This window comes from Panthera tigris, chromosome F3, assembly GCF_018350195.1.
Source record: "Panthera tigris isolate Pti1 chromosome F3, P.tigris_Pti1_mat1.1, whole genome shotgun sequence".
In the NCBI taxonomy this organism is placed as follows: domain Eukaryota; kingdom Metazoa; phylum Chordata; class Mammalia; order Carnivora; family Felidae; genus Panthera; species Panthera tigris.
This window is the reverse complement of record NC_056678.1, coordinates 68201474-68212905: the sequence shown is the minus strand read 5'-3', so window position 1 is coordinate 68212905 and position 11432 is coordinate 68201474. Positions and strand designations below refer to the sequence as shown.

General features: G+C 48.6%; 1 protein-coding gene across 6 annotated transcripts in view; it reads right to left on the bottom strand.

Annotated features, from left to right (window-relative positions):
- Window positions 1-5542: 5542 nt before the first annotated feature.
- ASH1L (ASH1 like histone lysine methyltransferase) overlaps window positions 5543-11432 on the bottom strand; it is a 189063-nt gene continuing 183173 nt past the window's right edge. For 4 of the 6 annotated variants that reach the window (XM_042975694.1, XM_042975693.1, XM_042975697.1 and 1 more), the window contains exons 25-28: window positions 10761-10927; window positions 9559-9599; window positions 8328-8629; window positions 5543-7994 (exon numbers count right to left, since the gene is read on the bottom strand). In XM_042975694.1, coding sequence (XP_042831628.1) covers window positions 7903-7994; window positions 8328-8629; window positions 9559-9599; window positions 10761-10927 — 602 coding nt within the window. In that variant the 3' untranslated portion in view covers window positions 5543-7902. The remainder of the gene's footprint in view (window positions 7995-8327; window positions 8630-9558; window positions 9600-10760; window positions 10928-11432) is intronic. The other 2 variants (XR_006213804.1, XM_042975696.1) reach the window with 2 other exon arrangements.

The following is an 11432-nucleotide window of genomic DNA, read 5'->3' as shown; positions in this document are numbered from 1 at the left end:
CCTGACTTCCTGCTCTGGTTCCTGCTCCCCATTCCTAACTTCCTGTTCCCATTCCTGACTTCCTGCTCCCTGTTCCTGATTTCCTGCTCCCCGTTCCTGACTTCCTGCTCTGGTTCCTGCTCCCCATTCCTAACTTCCTGTTCCCATTCCTGACTTCCTGCTCCCTGTTCCTGATTTCCTGCTCCCCGTTCCTGACTTCCTGCTCTGGTTCCTGCTCCCCATTCCTAACTTCCTGTTCCCATTCCTGACTTCCTGCTCCCTGTTCCTGATTTCCTGCTCCCCGTTCCTGACTTCCTGCTCCCGTTCCTGACTTCCTGCTCTGGTTCCTGCTCCCCATTCCTAACTTCCTGTTCCCATTCCTGACTTCCTGCTCCCTGTTTCTGATTTCCTGCTCCCCGTTCCTGACTTCCTGCTCCCGTTCCTGACTTCCTGCTCTGGTTCCTGCTCCCCATTCCTAACTTCCTGTTCCCATTCCTGACTTCCTGCTCCCTGTTCCTGATTTCCTGCTCCCCGTTCCTGACTTCCTGCTCCCGTTCCTGACTTCCTGCTCCCCATTCCTGATTTCCTGCTCCCCGTTCCTGACTTCCTGCTCCCGTTCCTGACTTCCTGCTCCCGCTCCTGCTCCCCGTTCCTGGCCGGCTTGTGTCACTAATCTTGCTCTGATTTCGTTTTGTGTCTGGCTGCCCTCCCAGTGTCGCTGCCCTCCCAATTTCAGGCCTAAGTTTGCATTTCAGGTGTGCCCTAGCGTGGCGTTCACTCACACGGGATTCTGAGAGCCGCTGGGACCCGCCAGCTGCAGCCTTAGGGCAGCGCTCCTTCACGGAGGCTCTCCAACTGCTTTCTCCTCCTCTGGCGTTTGAGCTTAAGCAGTACTTGTGGAAGACTACTGTGACTTTGGCTTTGTGACCAGTGTTTCCCACAGGGAGGTCTGCCCAGTGACCCACCGTTCCTGGGTATGCCACGGAGCTGTCATGTTCCAGGACCCCACCTGCCCTGTCCTTCTGACTCCTGTCCCCATGTGCTAGGTGTTACAGTGCGTAACTCTAACAACTGGGAAGTGTCCTCAAACGATATTGCTGAGATATGGTGATATTTGTGGTCACAGCCTAATGGGTCTCAGGCTTGTGTAGGCAGTAAGAGTAACAGACCTCCTTGAAGGACATCATGAAACAGACCAAATGTTGATACGGAGTTAGCTTTGCACTATTCCATTTAAAAAAAAAAAATTTTTTTTTAACGTTTATTTATTTTTGAGACAGAGAGTGACAGAGCATGAACGGGGGAGGGGCAGAGAGAGAGGGAGACACAGAACCGGAAGCAGGCTCCAGGCTCTGAGCCATCAGCCCAGAGCCCGACGCGGGGCTCGAACTCATGGTCCGTGAGATCGTGACGTGAGCTGAAGTCGGACGCTTAACCGACTGAGCCACCCAGGCACCCCCTGCACTATTCCATATTACCTAGAACAGCTGTAGTAGGTACCAAAGGCTAAAAAGTAATGAAGGGTACAAAGTTTAAGAAAAACTGCCAACGTGCTGCCTTTGCATCGTGATGAGACTGCATCCTGTTGCTTGACAACAGGACAGCCTCTCGTCCTCCTGGGAGCTGACAGACGCCGAGCTCTTCGCGATCATTTTTTTTTTTTAAAAATAATGAGTTGAAAGTCATAATTCCAACACAGGTAACATACTTTGCTATATTAGTTTTAGATGTACAATATAGTGATTCAGTAATTCTGTGCATTACTCAGGGCTCATCATGTTAAGTGGACTCTGAATCCCTGTCACCCATTTACCCATCCCCCACCCACCTCCCTTCTGGTGGCCACCAGTGTGTTCTAAGAGTCTGTTTTCAGGTTTGTCTTTTTTTTCTTTTCCTTTGTTTTTTAAATTCCACATATGAGTGAAACCATATGGTATTTACCTTTCTCTGGCTTATTTCGATTAGCATAATACCCTCTAGACCCATCCATGTTGTTGTAGATGACAAGACTTCATTCTTTTTTGTGGCTGAGTAATGTTCCAATGTATGTGTATACGACTTCTTCTTTATCCATTCATCTCTCAAGGGACACTTGGGCTGCTTCCATAATATGGCTACTGTAAATAATGCTGCAATAAACATAGGGGTGGGGGGCCCTGGCCCGCTGGGTCAGTGGAGCATGTGACTCTTGATCTCGGAGCTCTGGGTTTGAGCCCCACGTTGGATATAGAGATTACCTAAAAAAATCTTAAGCCCCCCCAAACCATAGGGGTGCATGTATCGTTTCGAATAAGTGTGTTTGTATTCTTTGGGTAAATACCCAGTACAGGAATTACTGGGTCATATGGTAATTCTATTTTTTTTTTTTTTAATGTCTATTCATTTATATTTGGGAGAGTGAGCGGGGGAGGGGCAGAGGGAGACCCAGACTCTGAAGCAGGCTCTGTGACGTTAACACAGTGTAGAGCCCGACTTGGGGCTCAGACTCACAAACCATGAGATTATGGCCTGAGCTGAAGTCAGATACTTAACCAACTGAGCCATCCAGGTGCCCACCATCTTCCACAGTGGCTGCACCAGTTTGCATTACCACCAACAGTACACGAGGGTTCCTTTTTCTCCATGGCGGTTTCTTGTGTTTTTTATTTTAACCACTCTGACAGGTGTGAGGTGATACCTCATTGGGGTTTTGATTTGCATTTCCCTGATGAGAGATGTTGAGCGTCTTTTCATGTGTCTGTTGGGCATCTGGAGGTCTTCTTCGGAGAAATGTCTATTCATGTCTTACGCCTATTTTTGATTTTTTTTTATGTTGAGTTGTAGAAGTTCATTATATATTTTGCATACTAACCCTTTATTGGATATATCATTTGCAAGTATCTTCTCCCATTCAGGAGAATGTCTTAATTTTATTTTTTTAATCACTTATTTTTAATGTTTATTTTTGAGAGAAAGAGAGAAAGAAAGAAAGTGCGTGCGCAAGTCAGGGAGGGGCAGAGAGGGGGACAGAAGATCCAAAGCAGGCTCCATACTGTCCGCGCAAAGCTAGACATGGTGCTCGAACCTATAAACTGTGAGATCATGACGGGGGGGGGGGGGGGGGAGGCTGAAGTGCGACGCTCAACCGACTGAGCCACCCAGGCGCCCCTAAAGATTTTAAGTAATCTCTACACCCTATGTGGGACTCAGAACCCCCGAGATCAAGAGTCACATGCTCTCCCAACTGGGCCAGCCAGGAGCCCCAGTTTTGTTGTTTCCTTTGATATGCAGAAGGTTTTTTATTTTGATGGAGTCTTAATAGTTTACTTTTGCTTTTGTCTCCCTTGCCTCAGGAGACGTTCCTATGGCCAGTGTCAGAGAAATGACTGCCTGTACTCTCTTCTAGGATTTTTATGGTTTCAGGTGTCACATTTAGGTCCTTAATCCATTTTGAGTTTATTTTTGTATATGCTGTAAGAAAGTGGTCGTTTTCATTTTTTGCATGTGGCTATCCAGCTTTCCCAACGTCTTTGTTAAAGGGGCTCTAATTTTTTTTAACTTTGAGAGAAAGAGAATGAGAGGGAGAGAGCATGAGCAAGGAAGAGGCAGAGAGAGAGAGAAAAATCCCAAGCATGATCTGCGCTGTCAGAACAGAACCTGATGCGGGGTTCAAACTCACAGATCATGACCTGAGTGGAAATCAAAGTTGGACGCTTAAACGACTGAGCCACCCAGGTGCCCCAAGGCTGTCTTTTTCCCCCCATTGTATATTCTTGCCTCCTTTGTCGAAGATTAAATTGATCATATGATGGTAGGTTTATTTCTGGGCTCTCTGTTCCGCTGATCTGTGTCTGCTTTGGGCACATTGTTTTCCTATAGCTTTGTAGCACATCTTGAAATCTAAAATTGGGGTACCTCCAGTTTTGCTTTTCTTTTTCAAGGTTACTTTGGCCATTCAGAGTCTTTTGTGGTTCCATACAAATTTTGGGATTATTTTAGTTTTGTGCAAAATGCTGGTGGTATTTCGGTAGGGATTGCATTAAATCCATGGATTGCTTTGAGTAGTCCAGACATTTCAACAATATTTATTCTTTCTGTCCATGAGCGTGGAATCTTTCCATTTGTTCATGTCCTCTGCAATTCCTTTCATCAGTGTTCTGTAGTTTTCAGAGTACAGGTCTTTCACCTCCTTCTGTTTATTCCTAGGTTTTGTTTTTGTTTTTGGTGCAATTATAGATGGGATTTTTTTTTGGGGGGGGGGATTATTAATCTTTCTGCTGCCTTATTATTAGTGTGTAGAAATGCAATGTATTTCTGCACATTGATTTTGTATCCTGTAACCTTACCAAAATCATTTATCGGTTCTAGTGGTTTTTTGGTGGTCTCTCAGGTGTTCTATATAATAGTATAATGTCATCTGTAAATAGTGTGTGTTCCTGTTTTCTCATCAACTTGGATGCCTTGATTGCTTTTTCTTGTCTGATTGCTGTGGCTAGGACTTCCAGTACTATGTTGACTAAAAGTGGTAAAGAGTGCACATCCTTATCTTGTTCCTGATCTTTAGAGGAAAGGCTCTCACTTTTTCACCATCGAGTAGGATGTCTACTATGCGTTTTTCACATACAGCCTTTATTAGGTTGAGGTATGTTGCCTTTAAACCTACTTTGTTAAGGGTTTTTAATCATGAATGGATTAAATGGTACTTTGTCAAATGCTTTTTCTGCGTCTATGGAAATTATCACGTGGTTCTTATACGTTCTCTTGTGGACGTACTGTATCACGTTGATCGGTTTGCAAATATTGAACTACCCTTGCATCCTGGGAATGCAGCCAAAGGTCTTGATGCTTCTGGACTTCGAGCCTCAGTGGTGACCTAGGTCTGGGATGACATTTTGTCAGGTGTTTCCGTCGTTGGCCGGAGTGGATTTATCCTCCTCATTAGTAGGGTCACACTCGGCTATTGGACACCTTTCTATTTGGAGATAAACATGAAGATTTTGGAATTCCGAGCCCAACACTAGGTACCAGGTGATCTCTGGCAAGCTGCTGAGACTCCGTTTTCATGTCTACGAAATGGGAGTAGGAACTACAGAGCTGTCACGAGGGTCATTGGTCTAACTAGCTGGATGGCCCTGGGCAAGTTACTATCGCTAACCTGTTGCTTTAAGTCCCTCATGTGGGACGTTGGGTTTTGGTACCGACCTGAAAGGGCCATTGTGAAGATTAATAAATGTGTACACGTCGACTGCTTCTGATGACACGGTCTAGCACGGTGGCCTGAAGTTACTGTCGCCAGCCTTGGAGGCGCTATCAAACGAGGCCATGTGTGTGCGCGTGCATGTGTGCAAGGACAGAAGGGGAAACGATCGTTCTGTTGATTGGTTGGGCTGGGCTCAGACCGAAAAGATCCCAATGTTGAGGAAACGGCTTCACCTAGGAGTCGGCACCGGTGAGTGCGCTCCTAGGGGGCCCAGGATGCTGGTGCTGCGGTGTGAAAAAGACCTCTTTGGAAACAGGCAGGAGAAGATCCTGGAAGATAGATGAGGATAGGGAAGAGGGAAAGAATGGCACGCTCACCACTCTGTTGTTAGGAAAAGTTTTTTCCATTTAATACTAGACTTTCAAGGATTGAGATGCAAGCTTTTTCTGCAATTACATCCAATGTTAAAATTGGTAATACATAATTTACAAAGATTAACATCAAAACAATCATCTATTTAGATATGCTTTTGTAAAAAGGAAATATATTAGCAGCATTTATATTTTCCGCAATCACACGGCCTACAGACATGCAGACTAACTCTGGATCTATTCGCAGCGATGTAGTGCGTTGCCCCGCGTTTCAAACACCAAAACCCGCCTGGCAGCTAGGGGGTTCTTTTTATTTCATTATTATAAAATAACCGAAAAATAAAAAAAGGCATTAATTTCTACACCAGTAAGAAAAAACAAGTTTTTGCACTTACCTAACATTTGATTGTCTAAAAAACATTTCAGTTTTTAGTCTTTCAACAAAAGAAAGATAAAATGACAGAGCGTAGTGTCTTTTGCTTCTGTTCTCACATTTTACAAAGTTTTTTTCTTTTTTCGTCTTTTTTAAAATTTTAGTGTTTAACACTAGTCAAGGAAATATTGAATTTTAATCTCTTTCTTGTCATTTTCCTGCTTTTGACTAAAAGGAGACCCCCCACCCCAAAGTGCCCCTATTTCCCACCTCCCTCCCACCCAGCTCCCTGCAACGAAAACCAAAGGAAGCCACTGAGCCGGGCCTTGGACATGCGGCGTTCCCAGCTCCACACGTGAGTACCTCGCACCCAGGTCTTGTCGTAACGTACAGCGCCTCTCTACGGTAAGAAAATACTCCAAACTAGTTTCTTAATTCTCTGTTTTCTTTAATAAAATATTTATTCTGCTTTTTCTCTGCTCAAGGGGATCTTTGGCTTCCCCTGTCTCTTTTGTTTTGTTTTTTTTTTTTCTGTTTTTGTTTTTTTTTTTTTCCTCAAGATTGACACAGAAAGGAGAAAAAGAAAAAAAGATTGAATGGAATGGAAGGTGTCCATGTTTCTACCTAAACAAGTCAGAGCGTCGTCATCGGGGGAGATGTGCAGCTAGGACAGCGTTGGTCCGGGACTGGAGAAAAGTAATGGGATGGGGTTACTACTGTATTGCTTCCTAGTCACGCGGCAGATATATATATATATATACATACATACATACATATATATATACACACACAACTTGGCACATTTAAAAACCATCTTTTCTCTTATAAGAACATCTAAAACGTATATGCATATGTATGTCTGAGAAGATAACAAAGCAAAGCTTTTTAAATTTCATTTTTAAAGAGACAGTATTGTCTGGGAAGTTCTGGCCAAGAGATTGGGAAGGAAGCAGACGCCCGTGCCCTCCCCCCTGTGCGGTCATCAGGAGGGCGGAGGACCCAGGCCGGCGGGTGGGCAAGCACGGTCTCTAAGAGGTGGACACTGAAAACTGTACAATGAGGAAAACAGGAGTAGTGTTTTCAATCGATAATGTACACTCACAACAAATACTCTGCTAGGTGAACACTGCTCAACAGTCTGTGTAGTGACTCTGGGGGGGCGGTTTAGGGTCCACGTGTACGGAGGTTTTACGACGAGGCTATTCTGAGACGAATGTCCGCTCGCGGCACAGCAGACGCCCGAGAGCCACAGCGCGTGAACGGCACAGGTGAGGCGCTGGCGGGGGGCCTGGCCTTCTCGTTAGAAAAAGATAGGTTGGGCAGGGTATGAAGTTAAAACAAAAATCATTACAATGAGTTCTGTGCCCTGCTGACCCCATGGGGGCCTTCCCTAGTCCGTGGTTACATTCTGGGGGGGAGAGGGAGGGAAAAGGGCCGCAGATACAAGTGCTTTGACCTGTCGATTCACGTTTTACTTGGACCTGATTGGACGAGGAAACTTTCCCAGTCAAGGATCCATCTGGAAAGAGGCCCCAGCAGCTGTTTCTGTTGTAGGTCTCTAGGGTAGCTCCTGGAGCCCACAGAGAACGGACGCCCGGGGCAGGTAGGGACCCCCTCCCGCCGACGGGGAGTTACACGTGGGGACAAGGAAGCAGCTTCGCAGCAGTGCCTGTGGGGTCAGAGGGTGACACAGAGAGACCCAAGCTGGAGGGAGAGGCGAGTGCTATAAAAGTACCAAGACTCTGGCCACCCCCACGGCCGCCCCCAGTGTGCGCTGTCCTCCTCCCATCTCGAACCCTCAGGGCGAAGCAATGGAGAGGAAAACAAGTTAAACGGGAGTGTTTATACAGGCGCCTTCCTCTCCCCCTCCGCTAGCTCCAAGGTTTATTAAGTACCTGATGCCAATGACACGGCCCCTTCCCACCCCTGTCTACACTCGGAACAAGAGGCAGGACTGTTAGCTCCACCGACGGCGGATGCCTGACCTCCTCCTCTGAGGCTCACTTCCGGAAGCTGCTCTCTGGGATGAACAAAGTGCGTCTTCGGAGCTTCCTGCCGGATCCTTCCTCCAGCAGGTAGGTCACGTCGATGGCTGAAAACAGAACCAAGGAGGCTCATGGAATCCCCGCCCCCCACTCCTCCCTCCACATCTGAGCTGGAGGGAGGGCACTGGAGCCCGGGGACTCCTTTTCCAGCCTGTGAACGCGTCGGGCCTTGCTTGGGAGGGAAGTTCTCCGGGGGACCGTCTCCGCACCCGCAGATCCATTCCCGACATGCAACAGGATGCGGGCCCGCAAAAGAACCACGAGGTTTTCACAGGAGACTTTCCATTCCGGGCAAGTAATCGTAAGCTGTTCTTTTCCATTCTTTCCGCACTCATTTCCCCTTTCTCTTAAACCCGAGACGTGAGCCTGAGTCTTCTTACCATTTTTTCCGGGGATTTTGTCCAGGAGATTGAGCAAGATCTGGTTGAGTCGTTCCCGCTGGCTGTGCCGTCGCTCCTCAGGGGTACAGGCAGGCGCCGGCTCCGGACTGCTCTCCTCCGCCTTCTTCTCGCCTTCGCTCGCTTCTGCGGCGGCCCCCTCCCGCTCCGGCTCCTCCAGGCCGGGCATCTCCTCAGCGGCTTGCTCCTGGCTGGCCAGGACCTCTTCGATCAAGGGCAGAGCATCGTCCTCCTGGCCCAGGTCTTTCAGGGGCGGCTTTGGGCGCTCAGACTTCCAGGAGGACCTGTGAGACAGAGGTGGGAATTTAGACTAAGGCTGAGGAGGGCACTGGGGAGGGAAGGGGAGCAGAGGGGAGGTGGGGGTGGGGGTGGGGCGGTGGGGAGGCACCTCAGGTGGCTTCAGACCCTGAGTCTAGCTCTTGGAGTCTTGGCGCTGGCTGTGACTTTATTATTATTTGCACAAATCACCACCTTTCTCTGAAATCTGTTTTCTAATTATAAAATACAATTTCCTTCTTTCAGGAAATCCAAGGAATCCACAAACTGTACCAGAGCTGGTAACACTGCTTAGCTAGTTCTGACTGCGTCGTGAGCATAGCGAGGTTTGGCCCAGCGCCGTGAGGCCCACAGTCTGACTCCAGTAAGACTTCATACGGAGCATTTCCTTTCCTGTACGCCCCCCCATGTGCGGTCTAGGACGTCCCCCTCAGGGGAAGCCATGACGTCGGTACAGCGGGCAGCAGGCCCCCATTCAACAGAAAAGGAAACTGAAGGAAGGCCTCTGGTGCCCCTTCTCCCAGAACAAGCATCTCGTGCACAAAACCAGGACAAATCAGAGCCACATGCGCACAGTGCTCGGCAAAACCCTGCACTTGCAGAGGCTTGACAGCACGCCCTTGACTGAGGTCCCAGGAACCGAACACCTCGGGTAATGAGAAAAGCTCGCAGAAACCTTGAAAAGGGACTTTTCTGAATCTGTCTAGAGTTCTGTCCCAAATCTTCTCCTTCTCTATTCCTGTTCCTTGTGAGCCTCCCTCCCTGCCCTGCCTCCAGCTCCGTGACGAGACCGTGCCTCCTGTCACCTAGGCCCTCCCCTGGGTCACCCTGTCAGAGGGTCCCTATCCTCAGGTATGGCTGAGCGGGTGGATGGCGGTCCCCTTGCCCAAGCCGTGGGCCGCCTCCTATAGGCCCCTCACGTCCCCATGGGACTCACCGCCCTCCGTTCCTCTTGTAGTTGTCTGGGACGTAATGCGGCTGCAAAGAAAGGGAAGTGGTAAGTCTACGGCAGAGGCTGGCGAAGCTGGACCAGGCGGCCCGGGGCCAACTCAGGACAAGGAGCGGGAGGGGGGCAGCTAAGGAAACAGGAAGAAAACATAGGGCTGAGGCCCTCACTGGGTGAGGGCTGGGCGGCTGGGTCGTAAGGTCTGAAGTTCAGTACTTCCATCGGTCTGTAGGCTACGGTGGTTTTGGGGTCTCGTGAGCCCGCGACGACAGTACGAGGGACGGACTCCCAGTCCTGTCTGCCCCATCCTGATGTTTAAGTAGTGAAAGTTGGGGCTTCAAAGCTAACCTGTGAGCTGTTGCCCGAGCAAGCAAGACCAAAGAAGTCTAGATGAGAGGCGGGCAGAATATAAAATACTGTTCAGAGGTATCCAGAAACAAGAATAGGAAAAGCAGGGGCATGAATGCTTGCTTTCTGGCTAGACGGTTTCTAACCATTCTAGGAGGATGGCCACGGTTTTGGACAAGCCCACAGAAAGCAGGGTCAAGGATGAGCAGCTTAGTCCTGGGTCTCATTTTAGTAGGTAGACGGGGGGACAACCAAAGCCTCTGTGGGAAGATGAATGGCACAAAATAACCGTATGGAGGAGCATGTTCACGACAGTGAAAGAAAAAACACAGGAGAAAGGCAGAAAATGAAAATGTTAGTAACTCCATTATTTTCTGGGCAGTGGGATAATGTACAACTTTTTCTTAATGCTTCTGTAGTTTTCACATTTTATATAATGATGGTGTCTTACATTTTCAATGCAAAGATACAAGGAAAAACCACTGAATTGTTTTCACTGACGTTTTCTCTGGGTTTGCTAATTCCACTTCTTAAAATTATGGATGTGAAAAACACAACAAAAAACTACGATGGGGGCTCAAGGGCTAAGACTGTAAAGAGGTGAGAAAGAAAAAAGAGGGAAACCCGACTGTGACACGGAAGACGACAACTCCCGAGAAACAGCCCACGGCAGGAAATGCAGAAGAAACGTAGAAATGTATTTATGCTGTCTAGAAATCCCAACTGCCCGGTTCCCGCAGTCCGGGACAGAGGAACAAGATGAGGAAGCAGGCTCCCCACCCTACGGAGCGGCACGCGTGAGCTGCGCGGCCTGGACACGGACAGGTGGAAGGACGGAGACTCACCGAGAAATCTCTCTTGGGAGTGAGCTTCTTGGGGAAGTGGTCAAAGGCATAGGGCTTGGTGCAGACGGGATAGCGGTTCCGGTGGATCTTGTAAAACAGGTGTGCGGACTTGTCGAGCCGATAGTCACAGATGTACACGTCCTGCTCCTTCACCCCTTTGGGTCTCCCTAGGAGTTCAAATACTGCTAAAGAACCCTCCTGTCTCCCTCCCTTCTCCCCGAGCTGCCCAGAGATGACACCACACCACTGGGAGGGCAGCGGGACCGTGAAGAGGGGACGCTATGGCAATTCTGAGAGGCCTCTGATGACTGCAGAAGGAAGGAGAGTCCCCAGATGGGTGCGTGCGTGGGTGTGTGACAGGGCGGGAAGGTACCAGACGGGCAGCTTATTCAGGTGCTGCAGGAATGTGGGAGCACAGCCACCGGCATGACAGAGAAGACAGAGCAGAGTGTGGGGACGTTAGCAGAGAAGAAGGGCAGGTATAAAGGTGTAAAGGAAGGGAGCACATCTGGAAACAAACATTTTATTTAGTAAATATTTATTTACGTTAAGTCCTCTCTATGCCCCATGCGGGGCTTAAACTCATGACCCCAACTGAGCCCGCTGGGTGCCCCTGGAAATAAACACTTCACAACCGGGGGACACAGTCCCCAGAACCATGGGCCCCAAGCA